At 44.5% G+C, this 24846-nt stretch overlaps 1 protein-coding gene across 2 annotated transcripts in view; it reads right to left on the reverse strand.

The window, feature by feature from the left end:
• Positions 1 to 24846, reverse strand: part of Crim1 (cysteine rich transmembrane BMP regulator 1) — a 181255-nt gene that overhangs the window by 86621 nt on the left and 69788 nt on the right. The window contains exons 3-4 of one of the 2 annotated variants that reach the window (XM_031356321.1): positions 10770 to 11012; positions 9635 to 9755 (exon numbers count right to left, since the gene is read on the reverse strand). In XM_031356321.1, the coding sequence (XP_031212181.1) occupies positions 9635 to 9755; positions 10770 to 11012 (364 nt within the window). The remainder of the gene's footprint in view (positions 1 to 9634; positions 9756 to 10769; positions 11013 to 24846) is intronic. The other variant, XM_031356322.1, reaches the window with a different exon arrangement.

The raw sequence follows: 24846 nt of genomic DNA on the forward strand, positions 1-24846 counted from the left end.
TTTAAATTAAAGGGAACAACACTCCATACCCCAAAGAAGAATTTTAATAAAAAATGTCTACTAACAGACTGATCTTTAAAAAAAAAAAAAGTAGATCAATCTTTGTTGAGATGGGAGAATAGAACAGATGGAGATGATACTTCATTACAGGACACTTAATTTGATAAAGGCTTCTTGGAACTACATACTCAGGGACAATTTCTACTGCTTAGCTTGAGTTGGCATGAGAAAAGCCACTTAATTACCCAGCACAACTTTTAACAGTCATACTGTCCCCAACAAATACGGCCAATAATAATCAAAGGTGAAAGGAGAGATCTCTGAGTTCCAAGCATTAAAGGGGCCCCGACTGCCTTCCAGGAAGGGCAACTTTAATGTGTTTGCCTGGGAAGAGTGGGTGTGCTCTGTGGATAGTCCCCGGTCTGCCACGCCCACCCTGAGGCTCCTAAACACTTCAAAGACTGAACAGGTGTGTCTCTAGAGATAAGAGCAGTGTAGTAGAGGTACTCTGGGAAGCTCGACCACCTACCCCAGGGTCCACAGGCCAGCAGACAGTGCTGCACTTTCCCAGAGCCCATTTCTCAGATGTGGCTGAGCCAAGAAATGAGCAAATCTACTTCGTTTTCAGTAGGAAATGAAGCATGATATTAAAGTCAGAAACTAGGGACACCCCCTACCACTTTCTCTCTCTCTCTCTCTCTCTCTCTCTCTCTCTCTCTCTCTCTCTCTCTCTCTGTGTATGTGTGTATGTGTGTGTGTGTGTGTGTGTGTGTGTGTGTGTGTGTCTTTTTGAGTCCTCTGGTTTCTTGGTCTTACTGTAAAGGTAGCATACACCTGGACAGGTTATTTTACTTTTATTTTTCTGTAATATAGTTTTTTTTTTTTTTTAAAAAACTTGGTGGAAAACAAGCCTTTAATTGGGCATTTCTCGTGGAGGAGGTTACTGATGGTGTGGGCCTCTATCAGATGACCCTCTAGAAGTCCGGAGCCTTCTTGCACTCGTTGCTGGTGATACTTAGAAACTGTGCCAACCTTTTATTTTGGCAAGCGCCATACCCCATAGTGAGCCTAGCGTTCTCTGCCTTCCCTCCACGAGTCTTTGTTGAACTGTTTTTTTTTTTAACAGATTTGAGCATTTTTTTTCCAAATCGGTACACCTCGTTTTCACTCCCTGCAGCTATGTGGTCAGATTAATTTTTTATTAACTTACATGCTTCTGAGGGGGAAAAGAACCTTGCCAAGGATTCCATTCTGCTGGCCTCGTGTGGGATGCGTCCATTGCAGGCTGCAAATTCTGCGACTCCAGAACGCCCCTCTCCTAAGTGTCTGTATGGACTCCCAAGCACAGTATGCTAGCAATCTGCTAGAATCCTATTATTGTCATACAACAGACCACTAGGAAAACAGAGTTTTTTTCACACAAGTGCAGAGAAATTGGGAGTGCAGAGGTGGGGACAGCCTAGGTTTCTGAACCGAAGCAGTGGAGGGCAAATGCCTAGATCTGGTCTTCAGGACAGGCTTTATATGACCTTTATGCTGGCCATGGCTGTGTGTGTAGATAATGGTCTTTGCCTTCATGCAATTTCCCTTCCTGAAGGTTGGAGCTGATCTGACAGAACAGGGTGAGATTGGGAAACTATCTTGAATATCAGTGTTTTAGAGGAGGAAAGTAAAACTGAGACTCACAGGGAAAAAGTAATAAAATATAAACCTTTCCCAAAATATGATTTTGTGTGTGTGTGTGTTTGTGTGTGTGTGTGTGTGTTTGTATGTGTGTGTGTGTGTGTGTTTGTGTGTGTTTGTATGTGTGTGTGTGTGTGTGTGTGCAACTAAGTATGAAATATCGAGGCATTGAGCACACAGAGCTGAATGAAGGGTGACAGAAGAAAGACAAACAGTTGGAAACTTGGGAAAAATGAATCTTAACAGAAGGAAAACTGTGTGCACCTGGGTCCAGGGGGCAGTAAGCATCCATGCACAGCCATGTATGGGCTGATGTGGTCTACAGAGGGGCATGTGAAAGGCACTGGGGAGGCCCTTGCCTCTCCTCGACCCCCCACATTCAAGTCCTTCCCACAGCACACATACCAAGGCAGCTGACAGAGAAATCCACATTCCATTGTCTAATAGCAATTGAAAAGAGTAAATCCTTATTTGTAGAAGCAGTCTTTGCTTTGGCCAGTCTCTCCCCCTTCTCCTTAGGAACTATCTATTCACTGATGTCAGAAGAAAATGTAGCTACCAATAATCATACAGCCATCTACCAAAACACAATCGTCTATGTTGCCTGCTTGCCACACAGTTTTTATAATTCAAGCAGTTAAGGCTTGGATAGCTACTTTAGCAGTCTGTGTGTCTCATTTTGCCCTTTCTAAGAAAATGAAATGATTAAAACAGTAGCCATTTTTCTTCTATGACGTCCTTTGGGCCTTCTCCCTTTCCTATCACTGGGTGACTCTGTTTATTGCTCCATTATCTTCATGAATCCTGGAATGTCTAGGTTTTCCTTCTTTTTTTTCTCCTAAGACATCCCTAACTAACTTCTTGGGTTTTGTCCAATTGAGAAGATTTGGAAAAGTCGAAGAGCCCAGAGATGAAAGCTACTTTTAAGATCACGCAACCCTTTCCTGCCTTTCTTTCTGACCCAGATAAGAAAGAACAAGATAAGGTGAAGAGCTTGCTCAGTTCAGGCGAGGTAGGCCTTGATTCCAGTGCCCACTTCATGCGATACAGTGAATATTCTTCATCTACCAAATGTGAGTGCACAACTGCTCACAGATGACAATCACAGAGGGAAGGTCTGGTCTCCCGAGTGGCTGCACTGGGGACACTATGGTGGTTGACAGTGACTTGGTCCACAGGGGAAACCCACCCTGGTGGTTCATGCTCGCCCAGGCAGGCTCTGTTGCTGCTCTAGGCAGGGAGCTTGAGTTCCACACTGTGCCTGCAAAAAGGGAGCATGGTGTAGGCCTCGCCAACTGGATTGAGCTACAAGACTCAGCCTCATCCAATGAATTGTACTTGGACCCTTCATGTACTAAATATATTCTAAGAACTTTTTCTTCGTGAAGTGAGGAGCCACGTATTAACATTTCCACCCAGGTAGTCTAATGTTTTTTTAGTTATCTTAGAGCTGGAAAAAAATGAACTTACAAATTTTGAGTTAAAAATTAAAAACAAGTTTTTGATATAGTGTCTCAAGAACAAGAGGTATAAATGCTCTGGATTTTAGTTCTGGAAGGGAGTCAGGCCCTTTGGTCAAAAAAGAGGCAGGAGCCAAAAGGGAGCTTGGGAACCTGGCTTTAACAGCATACACAACCCAGAACAAAGTCTATTTTAAGCTTCTGGGTATCATAAACAATGACTTAATTTATTTCAAACTCAAAATAACTGGCTTGCATTTTTTCCTCAATAACTTTTAAGGAAAACATATTTGTAGGCAGAAATTGATAACATAATGTTTCAGAACTTAAGAGTTTAAGAGAACTCTCATTAAATTTAGAATGAATGACTCTCCATACTACACTAAATGCACTCATCCTCTCAATAAACATTCAAAAATACCAAAAGGTATGAAATGTTCTACATAATTCAGCTGACTTCCAGTGAGGTATAGTGGTATCGCCGTCCCAAACTTTAACAATTGATGTCTGCCCTGTGAGGTAGATCTTCAAACATGGTGAATACTGATAGAGGCAAAGCGGAAACTTTACAAAAATGAGGTATACACACTCACAACGGCTTCTGAGTAGGGAAAGCAAGCAAGGAAACAAGGACGGTGACATGTCCGCTACCGTAATAGACAGCCCATCTGGCCTATGGTTTAGGCTTGGTGACAGGAGAGCACAGACTCAGCTGTACATCTCAGGGGTCTGCCACCCTCCAGGTACAGCTGGTAGATCAAAGTTCTCCCAGACAAGAGGAACAGTGACTGAATTGCTATGCTCCATCCTTTAAAGATGGCTTTCCGTTTTAAACACTGACCTAGTCTCATGAATAAGATGTGCTGGCACCCTCTTCCCTACTACTTCAATGACAATTCTGTTGTGCGAGCAGAGAAAAACCCAGTATTTCGTAAGGAGGGAAGGTCTGAATTATAGTGACTTAGATGATGCTTAAAGCTGAGGGGGTGCCCAGACCCTCTGAACATGTGCCTGCACTGAGACCTTCTGGTGGGAAGGGAAGAGGGTGGAGGACCTAGGGAGCTTAACTGTAAAGCTGCCTGAGTTTCAGAAGACCCAGATTCCCAGGGCCAGAAGAACACCAAGCTTTTGGAACAGGGTCACTCATCCGCAGGGTTTCGGTACCTTTCTTCAACCAGGACATCATCTCTAAAGGGCACCTAATTTTGTTAAATGCGTACTGCGGTGGATTAAAAATGGTCACAAATCCCCTGAAGCTTCTTCCTTCGAAAGGTAGCACCTACTCCGCTGCTTTTCAGGTAAGGGCTTATCCTGTGACTTGCCTCAACAAGCACAACATGGCAGCAGCAGGGTCTAGAGACACTTACTCTAATACTTCTTCCTTCTGGCACATTCACGGAAGTTCAGGATGGAAGACCATATACAAGTTTCACCTTCAAGCCATCCCAGCTGTTCTGGGACACAAATGGCATCTGGCCCAAACGACCTCAGAGAACTGGCTACCCAGCACCCCAACAGTGAAACATAGGGAAGAGCCTCCTTGCTTTTGTCCTGCTCTTGGGGCTGGCTCCTTACACAGGAGAAAGAATCCAGGGATGTCGAAGATCCTGAGCTGAAGGCAGACCTGTTCTACCCCCTCGTGCCATGGAATGGCTGTGACGTGACTTAGCCACCCATTCTCTCGGCTTCCATCTTCACAGCTGTGAATTCCTCATGGTGCTGAAGGAATGGCAGAATGAGGAGGGCTTGTAATTAGCAAGGTATGTGACACAGTTAAGCTGTATCTGTCACTGCTGTCCCCATGCTGTTTAAGGACAGTTTCTACGTCTCCACAAAGACCGCATTTGCATTCATTCACAAGACATGGCAGATGTCTTGTTGCAAATACCCTAGGCATGACAGCATGTGTACATGCACACGTATCATGAACACAGTCTCAGACATTACAAACACGAAGGTCACAACCTTACAGGGCATTCCACTTCTTCATTTACTGTGCCGTGGAGTTCAGACCCCAATTAAAGCCCTGGGTTGCTGATTCTGATCTTTGTCTATCTTCTCTTTGAATGTACGATGAGTTGCCTTAGCGGACATCACACACTGGTACCAAGATGAAAGAACTGAGTAACATTTAGCATGCCTGCAACTCTGCACCAGGTTGCCAAATAGTGATGATGCACAACAATTAATTCTTTCACAGGGAAGAGTGATAGGTACCTATCACCTTCAGGATTCACTCAGAACAGAAACCAAGAGCCCAAAATGGACTTTGGGCCATGAAGAAAAAGCAGAGATGCTGCAAGAAAAGAAAGACTAACCCACATTTACAGAGGCCAAGGGTCAGAAAGAAAACCAGAACTCATCAGAGGCAGAAGCAGAAAGCGCTATCCAGGCAGGCTATGACCATCTAGAGAGCGGAATCTGGCCCCTGTAAGAACTCTCTCATGTCTGATGGATGAACAACTATAAATGGGTGGAGTGTAAGCATACAGCTTAAGAGGAAACTCACAAGCTGAGCAAGAGCTCATAGAAATAGGTCGTTAGGAGCCTGGGTGGCGCAGACAGTACTGCTAGGACTAGGAGGAATTTATCCTTCATCATGGAGGTGCCAACCAAACCCCTTTTCCAAAGTATGAAAATATAATAAAGCCATGAAAAACGTGAGTACTCTCGGTGAAAGTGGACTTTAAGATATTTACTCTCCTCTGTCTTAAAGGGCTCTCCCTCCTAAATGATCTAACGATTAGATTTGCTCTAACTTCTTAGCAATGGTCTTGATAAGGCAGGGGAGCAAGTCAAATGACTTACATATTAAGACTGTATGTGGTATGTAGGTTTCCACTGTGCCCCAAACATGGTTTTCTCATAAGAATAAAGGTATGCAGTTTCTCTTAAAATCTTGTTATTATAAATCAGGCAGGTTTCTTGTTTTCATATGTTTGCTTGTGCTTTCATTCCCTTATCACAGTCTGACCTGTAGACTTCTTTAATAAGAGAGACTCATTTCATATGCTAAGCTAAACGCAACAGGATCAAGCCTCAGCCTGATCATATATATTCTTCATTTAGCAAAGTTAATGCATACACGGGGGGGGGGGGGGGGGGGGGGGGACGGGGAAGGAGCTGACATAATCGCTGACCTCTCGGAAGATCCTTCAGCTAGTGAAGCTGTGTGTATGCAACCATTAAATAAGAGTGTAAGGAAATGTGTGATTAATTGACAGCGCGGGACAGGATACGTCTGCATTCCCAGGGGGTGGGAGGAGGTATTAGTTCAAAGATGAAGACCTTGTGAAAAAAGTGGAAGTGAATTGGAATCCTGAAGGATGAGCGATACCAGAAAGGGTGGAGTGGAGAGATAAAGGTGACTCCTGCCTGCTGGGGAGTGTGGGGCTGGGGTGCGGCAGGTTCCTGTAGTACTGAAGCAGAGTAGAACATAAAGAAGGGGCCTGGGAGCACCTGCAAGGCTTTTAAAAGTGAAACACACACCCACAGAACACATGGGCTTCATTCACTCACTCATTCATTCACTCATTCATTCACTCTTTCATCCATTTATAAATACAAGTTGGCCAAATTACATCTGCATACTAGAAGTTACAAGCATCTACATTTTGTGAAGCACAGGGAACAATGGGGACAAAATAAAAAACCTAATGATGTCAATGTATTATAGACAGTGTTATGATAAGCAAGTAAATGAGGAATTGCAGGGGAGCAGGAAGGTACACCTGAGACATCTGGAGGGGCTGAAGATGAAAAACACTTTAAAAGAAAGGAAATGGGATCCTCAGAGAGGGCAGATGCAGTCCAGGTAACAGAGGGGGTCTGGGGGAAGGGAAGGAGGGAAACAGTAGATGGGAAGGGGCAGCCGCAGATGCAGAATTCCTGAGCACGAGAACACTGGGGAGAACACTGATTGGGCCGGAACAAAGGGCGAGTGTGTAGCATGGAAGGGGACAGGCATGGGTCACTGCCTATCTAACATACAGGAAAGCAAGAGCTGTGAGAACGTGTCCCCCTCTGCAAATAATTTACAGCACCACTCTGAATGACTTCCCTCTTCCTTGCTTCTTCAGTTCCATCATTAGAGACACATGGACCACTCTTCAGGTGAACGCCCAAGTCAAAACTACATTAATACGGTAACAGACACCCTAAGGTTTCTGTTTCCCAGACTCCCGGAAGCTTGGGGCTGATACAGGAGGCACCTAGTGCAACCTCTGCTCCAACATAATATTTCTTCTAAGCACAGCTGGCAGGAAGCCATCCAGATGGGGAGAAATCCAACCAGCGCCAGGAACTCAAGTCCTCCTCAAAAAGCAGCAGGACTCACTGCCGAGCCTGGTTATTTGTGAGGTTTTCATCTCTAGCTGAGCTTCCAGGTCTCCCTACAGTTGCAATGCATTTTACCCAACAAGAGGGACTGGGGGAAAAGTCCCCTGGGCTTCCAACACACAGGAGGTGCTAAGTCACAAGTGTAAAAGTGAGCGGAGACTTGTCCCTTGCCCTCACTCAAGGACAGACTTAGCTTTGATTAATTATGTTCTCTGACACAATGTACCATCTTCCTTTTCGTGGAGACCTTGTGGGGACATCTGTCGGTGCTAGCGTTGCTGCACTGTTTTTACTGGTGACTGGCTGTATCTGTGGGTGCACACATGTTCATCCCTGTGCACACAGCAGCTTCGCATAAATGCGGCAACCTGATGTCGTAGGGAGGTTGCTGGTGTGTCAAAACACTGTCTTCACAAAACTCTTTGTTGTTTCCTTTGTGACAGTATAAAAGGCAATCCCAGGTTTCTGCAGTGAAAGGCTAGGACACGAACAACCTAATGTATTTTATCAGAGGCAAGAAGAAAAGGCAACTATGGGAAGAAACCCTCGGTACCCAGTCTGATGACTGCAAGAGGAAACTTAACTACTGTCACCTCATCGCCCTCAGAAGGCTGGTGAGTGTCTAGGCTAGTGGTTCTCAACCTTCCTAATGCCAAGCCACTTTAATACAGCTCCTCATGTTGTGGTGACCCCCAACCATAAAATGATTTCATTGTTTACTGTTATGAATTGTAAATATCTGATATACAGGATAGCTGGTGTGTGACTCCCCAAAGGGGCTGAGACCCACAGGTTGAGAACCGTTGGTCTAGGTGATTAGGTAAGGCATGTCTCTGGGTGTATCTGGGAGGTCGCTTCCAGAGAGGATTAAGTGGGGGGTAACCTTGCCTTGAATGTGAATGTTGTTACTGAATTGTCTAGAGGCCAGAGGAACAAATTGGAGAAAATGACAGAGTTCCCCTAGTGCAGGCAATCTTTCTTCTCTGCTTCCTGGCTGGCTCAGGGTGAACTACCTGCCCTGTCACACACTCTCCCTCACGGTGGACTGAAGCCTTTGAGCTCCTGAGCCAAAATCAATCAATCACAAGGACATGGTCATGGCACAGAACCCCAACAATCAATCACAAGGACATGGCCACAGCACAGGACCCCCACAAACCCGTGTTCACTTTAACTATGAGCTATGGAGATTCCTAGTTTATAGAACTGTTTCTATAACCACACCTACTTGTGCAGTAGTTCAAAATGCTAACATGCCAAATGCCTGGCATTGGGACTAGAATGGAGACAAGGTTATAGACAGAGCTAAATGAGGAAGGGTTTCAGCTGGTGGTGCTGATGTGGGAAGAGATGAAATGACTTTGTTACAAAGATGGGATAAAGGATACAAAAGAGTTGGTGGGGGCAGCAATGACAAAGAAGAGGGAGGGGTACCCTGGGGAAGGGAGAGTAGACCCAGTTTCCCTGAAAGCCAAGTACTGTTGACTACCGTTGTTTTAATAATCTGAAGGTCAGCAACAGCAGAACCCAGGGCCCTCATGTTCTAGAGAAAACTCATTCTATAGCACTTAATAGATTTCCTATCACTGAGATTAAAATGATAGCAGCTTGCCTCTCACGAGTCAGAGGGGAATGTGTCTGATACTTCAGAAATGCTGTTAAGAATTCAGACACCTCTTTGCCTCGGTTAGAAATGAGCCTGAGGAGATGCATGGCTCCTGATGACCAGAGACCCCCTCTGATGAGCTCTCTGGAGCTGGCACTGTTTGATCAGACTGGGCACTTGGCTTAAACAGCCACAAGATCCTCTGCAAAGGATCCAATTGCATACCTCACTCTCATGGAGTCCCTCACTCTGCTTCCTTATCTACATACAGAGGGGACTCCTTGCCTACCTACCTCCTAGGCCCCCAAATGCTGAGCAGCCTTAATCCTTAAGATTAATGGCGTAACCTCATGACACCTGGCTTTGATGGGAGGAGAGACATAGGTAAATAGCAAGTATAGTAACAGTCCAGTGGTTTCTCCAGAGAAGCGGGCAAGGATTGAGTTTCCCAAGGGAAAACAAGTTGCAGGCAAGCTTGAGAAACTGTACCTGGCACGGGGCTAGCAAAAAAAGACACAAAGGAAACTTGAACGGGTGCCGAACCAACCTTGCTGGCAGGGTGCAGCAGCCATCCGCTGTGAGCCGCACTTGCGTTTCGTAGCTGTCCAGGGGGCACACGGCCTGCTGGACAGGGGGGCAGTCCACAGTGCTGCAGTCCACGCTGAAAACTGAAAGGGGCAAAGAGAGAGACACCGTTCATTGCGACATCTACTTGCATTCTGAACCCCCAAATGAAATACCGACTCTTGACAAGTGTCCGACGATGCCTCACTTCCCTGAAACCCAGGGCCCATCTAATGTTCTTTCTATCACTGCTCCACCAGTGTGGTATGTCTCAAACAGAGGACCAGAGTGAGGATGAGGACAGAGAGAGACCGTGTAGTTATTGGGATGGTGATGGACAGCAAGAAGTGCTTCTGACAGAACAGATCAAGAGATGGAGAAGGGATTGCTTTGCCTGAAGCATTTACCTAACAGTAAAACTAAAATTAAAAAAGAAAAGAAAATCATTTTAAAAACTGATCAATCATTAGAAACTTGCAAAGAGGAAATGGCTAGAATCTAGACCTAGTCACCGACTCCGTTAGAGATGCTGGCACAAGGGCAAGGCTGTTAGATAAACTAGAAAGCAAGAAACAGCTGCGACATGGCAAGAATTCCAATACTGGCAAGGAAGGAGCCAACAGTCAAATGACACAGCGCATGCTTCGAAGCCAAGGCGGACGGGGAGGGACTGCCAAGGAAGAAGATGGGGGCTGCTTCCTTAGAAAACATCTGCCATTCGGATGCACATATTTATCCAAAAGGATAAATTCTGTTTCGTGTACGAGGGCTTCGAAATGTAAAACTTCCAAGCGACAGACGCATCTGCAGATGAGGACTCTGATCGTCTCTCGGGAACGAAGCAGGTAACCACGGACCATACACAGCTCCATCAAACATATTTGAAGAAAACACAGAAGAAAGAGAAAAGGGCGGGTGCCTCTCTGATGGGGGCTCATGCACCAGGGCACTATCCCTCTGGGTCTCTGATTAGAGTCCTTGAAGTGAGAAGTTACCCAAGAGCAGCGAGGTAAGAATGCTTGTCTTGGTGGGAGTGGAGAGGCCCAGGACAGCTGAGCAGGGACCTGTTGCCCTCTGCTGTAGGGGTGAGGCTGCCCAGCCGGCCGGCGGGCGCATACCTGGTTTACACTCATAGAGGTCACAGCACTCTCCCGGCTTCCCTGAGGCTTTGGCCACTAGAATGTTCAGGTATCCCGGCTGGCAGACTTTGCGCAGACAGCCCGCAGGGTCACACACGCAGCGGCTGGGTAAAGGACAACACTCCCCGGGAGGAGCATAGCCCTCGATCAGAATGGAATCTTCAGGGCAACGTGGAGAGAACCGCACTTCACATCGGGCCTTGGTGCAATCTGGCTTCTCTTCTAAATGGGAGAGAAAGAATTTAGCTCATGCCCAGGGCAGTGTGGGGCACTTCTGTGGGAAGAACAGATTGTCCCAAGTCTACTTACTACCCAAAGAGGAGGGCAGCGAAAGAAGTCTGGTGAAAGTCTTCAGGCTGAGCGGAGCCAACCATGGGAATCTCTCCCAAGATCTGCCCAGGACATCAAAATACAGGCCTGAAGTTCCTTCACTACCTCACTCACGGGGAAGAGCTAACATCTACTACAAAGCCCAAGGGGAGGCAAAGGGAAGACCTCATGTGGCTCAGACTCGGGACTGGGCTAACTGTGAACCCAAGAGTCTTAAGGTTTCTTTTTTTGATACTGATATAGGTTAAAAATCAAAACAGAGACATAAATAAAACATGGCTACTCCAGGGACTGAAGACAATATGGACGCTAGTGAGCATAACTCCACATGAGTTTTGATGAGCTGAGCTGATTAAGATGTGTAATTCCATGATGTGCCAGCTTAACAAGACGGACAATGAGCCAAATTCCCCTGTAATTTTCCTAGGTGGCGTGTCTCAGCAGAGGCTCACTGGATACACCTCATTTTCCTTTTGGTGGTATCTGCTGACCTGTGGAGGCACCTCAGTTTCAGAGACAGAAAACCCAACAAGTGTAGGGTTGGGCAGCAGAGCCCTCGCTTGCCAAGTCTCAGTCCTCGGGCTATTGTCTTTACTACACCTTGAGACCATCTCAAACCACACTACCTCAGACTGTGATCTTTGACTGAGGTTGAGGTGCTGGGAAGATAGCACTGGAGCGTTCACCTCAATAACCTCTAATTGACTCTGCTGAACTATGACCCAGAGATAGATAGAATCACAGAGCAGGATTAGAGGCAAGATGTCCCTTAATATTGTAGATTAAACAAAACAAAACGAAACAAACCAAAAAAAAAAAACAATCTGAGGCAGAAGACTCAAGTAACCTCTTAATCATTGATAAGGCAAGAATGCAGGTAACCCCACTTACACTGCACACAGCGCTGGATACTACAGATATGACTGTCTTTCCCAAACCAAGCCTGTTTCTTTCTTACTCCCTATGTCTCTCTCTGAAAGGTCTCTTGTGGCAGTGGCAGACCTGGAATTCCTGGTCCTTCTGCCTCTGCTTCCCATGTGCTGGGATGACAGGCAGGTGACCTCCGACCTGGCTCTTCCCTCGGCTTCCACTTAGCTGACCATATTCCTTGTTACTAACTACTCCCTGTCTACCTAAAAACAAAACCCTCAGGAGGAGATCACCCACACTTACAGTTACAGGAAACTCACTCAGAAATATTTACTGAGCACCAATTGATTGAGTGGTTGGGGCATACAGGGGATGGGGAGGGAGAAATTGAGATAGATTCTTGCTCTCGTGTAGTCTATAAGGTAGTAAAAGGTGATAGAAAAATGATCGATATTATCAATAGCAACAAAGCAAGGAGGCAGAAGAGGGTAAGAGAGCCGAAGACTGCTTAGGAGGAGGGGCAGCTACAAGGAGCAGATCAATGGTGGAATGAGGGACGTGTGAGCCACAGAGATAGATACCCAGAAGAACTCTCCAAGGAAGGGAACAGAGTCTCGACTGTGGAAGGGGTCCCGTCCTGCAACAGCAAGGCTTTGGGACCGTGCAACATTGGAGGAGTGAAGGGATGTTGGAAGAGGTAGAGAAGGTGTCTGGAGAGAAGTCAAAGCCATGCACTGCTTATACAGTGGGACTGTGTGTTGGACATGGAGATGACATTGTTGGTAAGGTCACGTGACTTGTTTTCTGTCACTTAACTTGTGGCTGCTCCCTCCTTTTTCTGTTGAACAGAATGCCACATCTATACTTCAGGCAGGGACAACGGTCACGTGTACGCCTCGCCCTCTCTTGCAACTCCTGCCATCAAACCAACAACCAATAAGCTTAAAGCTTGGTAGAAAGTGAAATAGCTTCTGGCCTAAGAGCAGTAGGCATTCAATAACACACACACACACACACACACACACACACACACACACACACACACACATGTACACACACCTTCTGACATCACTCCTAAGAAGTCTCTGAGTTATTATTTGCTCCACTTTACAGGTCATGAAATCAAGGTTCAGGAAGGTCAAACTAACTGTCCGAGATCATAAGGCTGGTGAACGGGCTGGGCTGGGTTGACTCCGGTCTATCTGGTTCATGAACCTCTGTCATAATGTGACTCCTGAACAAGGAATGCTTACTGTTGGAGGTGTGCAACTTTGGCCTTACCCTTCCTCCCTCCTCCTGAGTTGATTTATCTGGGCTTAACTTCTCTCTTGACTAGAATTGTGGTTTTTGTTAAACCCTCATCATTGAACTCTCTCTTACCCACTCCTGTTTTTCTTCCTGGCTTGATCCTGGGAACCTCAGATCCTACAACATCACATGCCTGGGCCACACAGGAGTTAGCTCTACTTTCAAAACATCTAGCCATGTACTTTTATAATATAATACTTAGAACTATCGAGTGAAGAGACTATGAGTCAGCGAGCAGTCCCATGTTGAGACACTCTCCCTCCATCAGTATAGGCATCTTCAAAGTGTTGAGAAGGAGAAGGTTAATCTTGGTGATGGGGATCAGCTTGGTCTTTGTAAAGTACACCCAGCAGCCTGCTTACCTGGGAAATGCAAACACTGATTTATAATAAAGAAAAAGGTCTAATTCTATTGCACATGCACTGAATCATTATAGTTGCTTATTGGTTATAATTGTCTTATTTGTTTCTTTGAGACAGGTTTGTTTCTTATGTAGCTCAGGTTGCCCTAAGATATCTATGTAGCTGAGGCTGACCTTGAACTTCTGATCTTCCTATTTCTTCTCCCCAAGTGCTGGGATTGTGATATGAACCTGTAAGTACCTAATTACTTCTCCAACTGAGTCCCAGCTGAACATTCTATTACATTTGCAGTCTCTGAAGGTTTGGTATATTATCAGCATCTTCCAACTCCTGTTAGTTGGTTACTCAATTCTTGATGCTCTTTAACGTTCTCAACACTGTCATTTCCTGAAGTGCGTTGTGCACTTTCAGTCTGGATAGATGCCGTACTTTCTGCAACAGACGTAGGACAGGGCAAGCTACCTGGACAGTGCTACCTGGAAGTGAACACAAGTGAATCAGGATTTTAAATCTTGGATGTGTCCAAGAATGTTGAGAATGAAGGCTTAGTTTTACCAAATGCTATTTCAACTTTTCTCAAAAGAATCATTCTGGTTTCTCCTTAACTAACACAATTAGCAGATGCTAAAACATCCTGAGAAGAGCATTCTTAGAAAACACTATTTTAAATGGTTCTGATGATGGTGCCTTAAGACTTTTAAACTTAAAAACTTGAGTGTAGTAGCTGCTACTGTCCATTACCCCTGTACCCACTCTTCCTCTTCCCCCTACGCCCTTCTCTTGTAAGTGCTGGCCCAGTCAGTCTTGGGTAATTACACAGGCTCTTTCCATGAGGATGTTTGCACCCTACCTCTTCTGCTGCCGCATAAGATTTTTTATTTTTGTTTAGAGACAGGGCCTTACTATGTACCACTGGCTGGCCTGAAACTTACTACATAGACCAGGCTGGCCTCAAACTCAAAGAATTGCTTGGCTCTCCCTTTACAAATCCTGGGATTCAAGGTGTGTGCCAACATGCCCAACTGCTGCAAAAACATTTTTATAAGCACGAAGTTAAGTATTATTTGATGTTTACATATACCTTTCCCATAAAACTTCCTTAAAAGGAAAGGGGGCAGATTTCTTAGGTATTATTCAGGTGTCCTGGTTAATACCTGGATAATTCTGGTATTATCCGGGTCTTCTGGAGTCATCTTTACTACACTGTATTTTAGCAGAAGATAGAGAATTCATTTAAAACTCCAATTCCCACAGCCTTTACCCACAAGGCTTAGCTCTGTGTGCTCATCTGTTCCTTTATGTTTGGGGATCTTTTTCTCTTTCGGATTCTTGTCAGTTTTCTGGGAGAATCTAAACATCAAATACTAAATTTACTTTGATTTCTCTCGTTTTCTTATACACACATAAAAATATGACTTTAACATCCTAGCCAAATACTACTTTGTGTCTTAAAATTTCTTTGCATGCTTCTCAATCTGGCCTGTTTTGAAATAATCTATAATTCTATATTGATTTCCTCTTTGAAGTTTTTCAGGTAAGTGTTGTAAAATTTCTGTGGTGCTAAGCTGGAAGAGGGGAGCTCTCCTTTTGTTTAAAGTTACTGACTTGTCACCAGAAATGCATGCTGTACAACATTTTGTTTTTGTTAATTTGAGGTTTTATGGGTTTTTTTTTTGTTTTGTTTTTTTGTTTTTGTTTTTGTTTTTTTGCTTTGCACACATGTGTACGGATGCAGTCTTGTGGGCAATTTTGAAAACACGTGTGTTAGAAAATAACATATAATCTATTGAATACAGACTTTAGATCACCTGTGTCCTGTACTTTCAGTCTGATTTCTGCAAGCTCTCCCACGAGCCAGTGGCTTCCCACAGATCCACTGTTTACCATCTTTCTCAGAGCTGTGCTGTCAATAAGATGACTAGCAGGGACAAGTCTGAAGTCTTACACTGAGTTGGTAAACTGTGAAACGATGCTTTCAAAGAATTAAGATTTGAAAACCTACAGATACTTCCTTATCTCATAACTGTTAACAACTGCTTTGTTTTCCCTCTCTCAACAGATTACCTGAGCATCTGTGAGTGCTTAGCATCCAGTACACACTCCACTCACTGTGTTACCATGGCATCAGCAACTCTTGGTTTGGCTCCTTCTCTCTGAGCCTGCTTCAAGTACATACGTTCTCTTGGAAATCTTTATTTATTCTTCTACATCTCTCCTGTTGGTTTTTCATAAGAAGAAGAAAACCGTACCCACATCACCAATTTCCCATGAATGAGAAAGGCATTACTTTTCAAGTTTCAATTTTTTTAATCTATTTGAAAAGACGACCTTCTATACTTTTTCCCAAAAGCCTTTAACAAATCTATATATAGTACTTAAACTAATTAGCAAGCTTTTATGTCTGGTTGCCATGGCAACATTGCAACTGGCATCTTTAAAAAAATGCCCCAGATATAGAGAGACTAAAATGACAATATGGCCTGCAACAAAAATAATTAAAGAAAGATAAATTAGTTTCACCATATTAGTAATCTTCCTTGGAGGACTGATATGGTTATACAGCATAGACTGATGCAATAACAATTATGCAAAGTGTTATTCAGACCCAATCACTTAAACTCCCATGACAAGACAGTGGTTGTTTCTAGACCTTTATAGGACAGAATACCAGTAGAGAAAGTAAAACGGGAACTCACAGTGGGCAAATGCAGTTCAGAGTTTTCTGCTTGAAACTAGGTTTTACTGAGTACACGGTCCCCAATGAAGGAGTTAGAGAAAGGACCTATGGAGCTGAGGGGTTTGCAGCCCCTTAGGACGAACAACAACATGAACTAACTAGAACCCTCAGAGCTCCCAGGGTCTCAACCACCAACCAAGGACTGCACATGGTGGGACTAATTGTTCTGGCAGCATGTGTATAGATTACAAAGTCGATCGTCAATGGGAGGAGAGGCCCTTGGCCCTGTGAAGGTTCTGTGTTCCAGTGTAGGGGAATGCCAGGGCCGATAAGTGGGAGAGGGTGGGGTGGCAGGCATGAGGAGGGGGGAGGCAACATAGGTTTGTTCTTGTTGTTTTTGTTTGTTTGTTTGTTTGTTTTTTGGAGGGGAAACTGGGAAAGGAGAAATTTACGTGTAAATAAAGAAAATATCAAAAAAAAAAAAAAAGAAACTAGGTTTTAAGTAAAAGGAAAATAAATAGCTACTAGATGGTAAGAGGGGAAAAAAGAACCTTTAGAAGAGAGAGGTAAAGTCACGAGCTAGATTCTTGTTATCCCTGTGTATTTTGTTGAGGTCCATCTGAGAGTGAAGCCTTTCTTCTACTTCAAAATCCATTGACATGGTCACTTTAAATAGTAGCAGGATACCACACAATACTACAAAGCAAGCAACATAATGAGTACAAGTACAAGGTAGCCTGCTGCAGAGTCAATGTTGGTGGCTCCTCCTCCAACGCTAATCCTGATTCCTTCTGCCTGTGGATCGTAAACCCATCATACAGGTACACCTCACTCTGACATATTTTGGGGAGTTCCTATTACTTCTAAGATAACTCAAAGGACCCCATATTTGGATTCTTTTGATACTACAGCATTCAGTAAGAACACAGAGTATAAAGCCCAGAGGCAAAGGGCCTACTACACCTATTTGCCCCAGATCTCACTGTGGTGTACCTTACACTCTGCAGACTGGAAGCAGTCTGTGATATTGACCTTGGCTGTCATAGGGGCCGTCAGCCACTTGATAGATTCCTGTGATAGCAGACTAGTCTATAACGTCCTCTGTGTCTGTCTTTCACTCATTCACTTGACAAACATTAACTGAATGACTTGAACAGGGAAGGAGCAAAGTCCTTGCTTTCTGGGATTTATAGCTCGAGAGGAGAGCAGCATTCAGACAAATGGCTTCTCAGCATAGTGCCAGGTGGTGATAAAGGCTGTGAAGTATAATCAATAATGCTAGGGCACTGCCTTATCCAGCAGGGTTCTTCAAGGTAGTGAAGGAAGAGAAAGCAGGGTGTGGTGGCACATGCCTCAGATTCCAGCACTTAGGAGATAGTCAGGATACCACAAGTCTGAGGGCAGCCTAGTCTACACAGTGAATGCTAGGACAGCCTGGTCTACAGTCAGTTCTAGGACAGCTAAGGAATGTATGGTGCGAGCTGAGATGAGCATATAAATACACATAGTAGGCATATAAATACACACAGTAGCCAAGAATGTTCCAGCGCCAGGGAACATTAAGAAAAAACAAATAAACAAAAACCTAAAGCAAGTTAGAGCTGACTCTATGTAGGAAGACACACTTCAGAGTTATGAAGAAGAAGTCTAAACTGAGGTATAATTAACACGTCAAGAATACCAATAAAACTTCACAATGCAAACACTGATGGGTAATGCTTTGTATTAAGAATTCAGTTGCCAAAGTCATGCTAGAGAAGCAGAAAAAAAAAATCTCTCCTAATTGAAGGCCTCCTGCAAGTAAGGCCTGCTGGTACACATTCCAACTGGCCTATGTGCTTCTCAGTGAAAAAGAGATTACATTTTCACCTCTATCTACCCTGTGGATGACAAGACAGATCCAGGGAGGCCAGGACCTGCGGCTGAGGACACATTAGGAGTGGCTAAGCCGCCAAAGTCCACAATTTTCTCTCTAGCTACTCCATAAAGCCAAAAGCACGAGCTCCCTATTCGGCCTGTCTAGGACTCGTATGTTTAGTCCGTGGCTATGTTTTTGCTCAAATGCACACCCCATCATGACACTGCAGTGGTAAGGAATGCACTGTCTATGGCGAGGCCTCATGGCTGCACTGTATGCTGTCCCGTTTCTTTTGCTCTTAGCCAGAGACAGCTTTGGGGCTAATGCTTCCCTGCATGCAATGATACTCTGTTCTGAAAACTTCTGTAACAACTGTGATGCGTATGTCATTCCTAGGTTTTTCAGTGGAGAGACTGCCCCCTTTAAAAGCTGCGCTGGTGAAGTCTTTTCATCCACATTCCACGATTTTATCAGAACCTTTTTTGGCAGGCTTTGCTGTGAGGACTTGTTCTACACAGTCATAACCCCAAGGGGCGAAAATTAGGCTTTTGTTGACACAGTCCCAGAAATACTTCATATTTCAGCTCCTTCAGAAACACCCACTGTTCTTTCCCAGATCTTTCTTTTACTCTAGGGCTGAGTTTTAACAGCAGCAGAACCTATGTTGGGGCCACTTATTAAAGATGCCATATTAAAGTATTTTCAATTGCCTAATAAAATTCCCCTGCATCACAGTGCAGTGTAACTCAGCACGAATACAAAGGAGAAAGTCGTAAGGTCTCCACACAACCACAGTCTGCAATATTTTCATTTAGTAGTTCTAAACCCTGGCTGCACACTAAAATCACTTACAAAGCTTTTAAAGACATCACTGTCCGGAAAGCACCTCACGCCAATGAGATCTGAGTGCTGGGAAGAAGACGGGGCATGGCTATTTATTTCAACAGCTCCCAGGCAATCTGTTGTGTCATTCAGGTTAAGAAACACTCCCATACCCCTTCAGCAAGCTGAAAATCCTTACAAGCACATTCACTATGGATACAGAGTTTGACCAAGGGAGCCTTCAAACACTCAAGGCCAACCCCAGTGCTAAGGGGCCAAGCGGCCCTTCGAAACTGGCCAGCTCAGAGCTCTGACCTGCATCTTACATGTCAATAGGTTCCCTGCATCTTACATGTCTAGGTTCCCTCGGACCACACAGCTTTTCTAACACACCATGTTGCTAACCTGCTAGAGACTACAGATTTGTTACTCCAAGTGTGGTCCCTGGGTCAGCAACCACAGCATCGTTACCAAGTGGGGGAAGCAGGGCTTGCTCGAAACACATTAACTGAAAGTGTAGCACTGTCTTGAGCCTCCCTCTGTACTTCAACAGCAGGACCCAGGAAAGTTTAAGATGGGCCAGTCCAGGGTGGCACTGTTCATTGACCTTAGAGCTGACACGACCAACATATCCTTAGGCATTTGCCAGAAGTGAAAACTCTAAGATGTACATCTGATGTAAAGACTCAGAAACTCTGGGAGCGAGGCCAAGGATTCCGCGTCTGACAAAGTCGACAAGGGATTCACTAGAAAAGTCACTTGCCCCTTTGCCTCCTATCAGAACTGTCTGGGAACCGAAATCAGAAAGCTCAGTGCACAAGTGTCCTACTCCAGTAATTTAAACTTTTCAAGAGACTCCCAAGGCAAGGACAATGGATGGTCTCGGTTAGTGCAAGCACACCTGGGCCCACCCATGCTCCACACTCTCAAGAAATTCGAAGCTGGCTTAGTTCGTAGACAATATGACCCACCAGCCTTCTCTGGAATCTTCTTTGAAGAGATCAGGATTACCAGAGAAGAGGTGAAACCTGAGGTCAGATTTTGACTGGGCAGTAGGCTTGGGGTGACGGCGAAGAGGCAGACCTCAAATGTGAACGGTGTGAGTTCTACTTAACGTTAAGCACAATTTACATGTGACAGTAGAATTCTGAGTCCAGAGAAACTTTATTGCATCATCTGCTAATTCATACTAAGAAAATATATTCAATTTACTGCCAGGCGGATTTGCCATTTAAACAATTATAGTTACATATTCACACACCATAATAAATTCCAAAATGTTACAATCTGTCTTAAAAAAAAACAAAAAACAAAAAACGAAACTCTAGCAATAAGATAAGGCCTAAAGATAGATTAGAATAAAGGTACAGAGAACCAAAGCTTGGTTTGAAAATGATTACTTTTACCTACGGTAGAAGGGCAATGACTCCTGAGGAAGGTCGATCAAACTTAGTCAGCTCAGCAGCATCTTAAGAACACTTTTCCTAACAGCTTGAATGTCAAGGAGGTGTAAACATTAGAGACAAAGAGCTCTCAGGATGGCTTCTACCAGGAGTCTCCACCCATTCCAGAACACAAACAAAAATCTCTCGATTTTGGGGGCAGCATTCTGTGACTCGGGTTGCCTTCCATTCTTCAGGTCCCGCAGCCAGACTGGAAGCTGTAACTTAGCTCTTTCTTACAATGATGACATCTAACCAAATGGCAGATCTTAAATGTGCGAAAAGGAAGGGTCTGGTGTTCCTCAACTGTAAAACGTAGGGTTGGGACTTATGTGTGTTTCCCATGAACACACTCTATCCAGCCAGCTCCTACGAGTGTCTCCTACTCGATCAGGTTCCAGAGTGCTTGGCCTCTGTTCATTCAAGAAGACCAACACATGCTTGCTGAATGAAAGGGCAGCCAATCAATTTCAGAATGATAGGAAACATTCTGAAGTTTTACAACAGAAAATGAGAAAACACACACACACACACACACACACACACACACACACACACACACACACGGTAAAGGGGAAAGGAGAACATCAAATTGAAGGTGTTAATCAGTAATATTATCAAGAAGTTCCTTGGGCTCAGAGGTGATATATGAACTTTTAAAACACTTTGGGAAGTTCTTTAAAGAATTTTTTATGGTGACCTGAGACCTCCGGAGTTGTGTCACATGACATCTTTTAATGGAAAATTCAAGGAGGAATCAAACCGCAGGGATAAGGGACAGGTAGGGGGTGACGAGGAACATGCTGTTGCTATTCTGTCTCCACTGACGACAGCAGCAGAAAATAAGGAACAGCAGGCTGTTTAACTGTTCAACTGGTAGTTCTCACGAAGGTTCACACATGCTGGAAACAGCCATGTGGCTAAAATTATAAATAGATGTTTGGAAAAATATTTTGGCCATTTTTTTTCCTGCCTCCTCCTCTCTTTCTCTTTTTAACTTCCACCTCATGGAATATAATCTGTTTGTTTGAACCATTTATTTGACACTGGACATAGATTATTTTTAGCTCCTTTTAACCTCCCCCCCCTTTTTTTGTATAGGAGTCAGTATAACCATTAAAGCTTAAGAATTGAGAACTGAGTTCAAATCTTGGTTTTCTGTAACTAGCTGTGCCATCTTCAGCAAATGTTCCTGGGCTGGGGTTTCCTTAGGGTTGTTATCAGCAAGATAAAGGAGGTGGCAAGAAACCCTGTGCCTGGGACATCCCAGCAGTCAGCAGTCAGCAGTCAGCAGTCAGCAGCTTGATGTACCACCATTAACTACAAGAGTACACACTCACACACACACACACACACACACGCACACGCACGCACACTACTTACATAAAAACACCTCTGCTACCCTATATAAAACTGCGCCATTTTAGAGCCTCCGAACACTCATGTGTTAAGATGAGAAATCCAATTCTGTAAGTCTGACTTGAAGAGTATGCAAATATGTATTATTTCATATTACTTATAACAGAGTATCTACATACACACCCTCCAACATGGGTTCTCAACCAATGGGTCATGGCCCCTTTTGGGAGTTGAATGGCCCTTTCCCAGGGATTGCCTAAGACCTCTGGAAAACAGACATTAATATCATGATTCATAATACTAGCAAAAGTAGTTATGAAATAGCAACAAAAATAATTCTATGGCTGGGAGTCACCATAGCCTGGGGAGCTGTGTTAAACGGTCACAGCATTAGAAAGGTGGAGGAACACTGCTGTGGAGGCCTTGTGGCTTCTCCTCAGTTGTTTTAAATCTATTGCTTAATAGGATATCTCAAAGACAGACATGGTCATTAACGTTCCTGTTATTGATAATGTTAAGGTTGATTATGAAACACAGACCCAACTGTCCCTACATAGCACAGAATGTCTTGCTCATCCTAGCTAGCCAAATGCTTCTACTGTTTTACTCCTTTAAAATGGATTAATTTGAGGGAAGTATAAATAACTCCATCTACGGAGAAAGAAGTGCCTCAGACACGTAGTCCAACTGAACATTCTAGGTATGTTGATGGCCCTGCTTACACAGACGTTAAACGCTTGAGCGGGCACCAGAAGACACCAGTGTTCCTAATAACGAGAAAGGCTGAAAGCATGTATACACTGACACAGGTTGATCCTGATCTCTTGACACAGCCTCTCTTCTGCTTCACGACTCTTCCTCTGAGGCGTTTCCATCCTCCTGGGCTGTTTCTTCAGCTTCAGCACACACTTCCTAATCACACTGGCACTTGGGGCAAGCCCCTGAGCTGGCCCCACATTTCTATGGCGTCTTTGTGTTCTTTGTGTACCCACAGCATAGACGCCGGTCCACAGTGACCGCCAAGAGGGCACCAGGGGACTACAAGTATGTGGGCTGCAGCTGAGCAAAGGGATGTGTTGACTTTCCACCCTGAACTACAACTTGACCTGGAGCAAAAACAAAAATACAGAGATGTGTATTTTTTTTTCCCAGAAATGATAATTATAGTACTCCAAACTTCAACTACCAAAATGGAAAAGGCACTTCAAAAAATAATTTATTAAATAGGCACTTATATTCAAGGTAGCCCTTACATGGAAGTTATACTTTTTTTTTTCTCTTTGTAGCCATTAAAGGGCTGGGCTTCTGGCTCAAAGTTGTCTTTCAGAGTAGGCGAGGGCCTTAGTGGGGGGAATAGCCCTCTAACTGATCACAGTTAAAATGCTTTCTGAACATCTTTTTCCATTTAAAACATACAGAGATGATTAAAGAAGCCAGCTTGTACATCCATCTGATGCAGCGTGTCCGAGGAATGTGAAGTCCGAAACAATCCTGCTACTAAACAGAGAAGGTGCGGTACCCAGACCCCTTCCGGAAGAGACCAAGCAGACTGCTCCATTTTAAGTCTTCCTTGCTTGGTCCTTCCATTCTAGCCAAACTCCTTCTGAACTAGTGACTCTCATCAGGGTAAGTGGGATGAGTTCTCACTGCGCTGGTTTCTAGCACTTCCTGGTTCTCACACTGGGATGTGAGCTCTGAAGCAGAGACTGCGGAATCTCAGTCCTAAGTAACTGATCGCCTGGTCTGCAAAAGGGCTGGAGGAGGACTGCAGTTAGCGAACTGGCAAGTTCCTTTGCAGGTACTGTGCTTGGGTGCATCTGCCAGAAGACAACAGCCTCACAGAGCCGATCTTCCCCCCACTTAGGAAGAGTGCTCTCTTTGTCTTGTCTGCCTGCATGTTTGCTTCTCCAACAGCTGTAGAGGGAACTGGATCTAGGTATTAAAGGACATGCTTGATGAACCGCACTGAGGTCCCACTCCATCTCACACTCTTCAAAACTGAACAGCATCCCGTGTCCTTCCTGATGGTATCACTCCTACAGAAAAGCAGTACAGATGACCAACGGGATTTCTAGCTCAAGGCTGCTGCTACAGTGAATGCTATATACTCAGCTCCAGGGACTCTCCAATGTGTCAAAGGACACCCCCACACAAATCTAGACAGAATGAACTTAAAACACAAGGTAATTTATAGTGAAATAAGGTTTACAAATTCACACTTCAAGAGGTGGGGATTTGTATTAAATTGCTGGGGCTTTGACACTGAAAATTAACGTCATAAATGCTATGAGAAACTAGTTCCAGAAGCTGCTAGGAACCCAAATTCCTTTGATCTTTTTGCTTTTTGACCACTACAGTGTAACCCTGGTCTATATAGTATTCCGAACTGTAGCAAGGGTGGAAGGGTGGTAGTTTTAGGTAGCGAGATTTGAAAAGTTGCTACATAATTACTTCTGCTACCTTTATAGACACACTTTGGCAAAGGTCCTACCCACTTGCAAAAGAATATGGGGAAGGTTTTCTTTATTCTGGGTGGCCAAACCTCTAGTTATCATTTTTCATTTCTGTAAGAAAATAAGAACAGACCCATGAATCTCAGTAGGATTAAGCAGATCTTCTGGCAACAAGTCCCGGTGTCCGCCGTGCCGCTACTGCGCCAATGCGTCTGAGCACTGCTGCCAGCACTGCACCCCTCAAGTCCCCAGTGATATCTATTATTTGGACAGCACACGTATCTTGTCCGTGTTTTGTTTGCCACAGGGTTTCTCTGTGCAGCTCTGGCTGTCCTGAAACTCACTATTGAGACCAGGCTGGCCTCGAACTCACAGAGATCTGCTTGCTTCTGCCTCCATAGGACTGGGATTAAAGTGTGCATATCAGGCCAGGCGGTGGTGGCGCCCACCTTTAATACCAGCACTTAGGAGTCAGAGGCAGGTGGATTTCTGAGTTCGAGGCCAGCCTGCTCTACAGAGTGAGTTCCAGGACAGCCAGTGCTATACAGAGAAACCCTATCTCAAAAAACCAAAAA

Source organism: Mastomys coucha, unplaced genomic scaffold (assembly GCF_008632895.1).
Source record: "Mastomys coucha isolate ucsf_1 unplaced genomic scaffold, UCSF_Mcou_1 pScaffold6, whole genome shotgun sequence".
NCBI classification, from domain to species: Eukaryota; Metazoa; Chordata; class Mammalia; order Rodentia; family Muridae; genus Mastomys; species Mastomys coucha.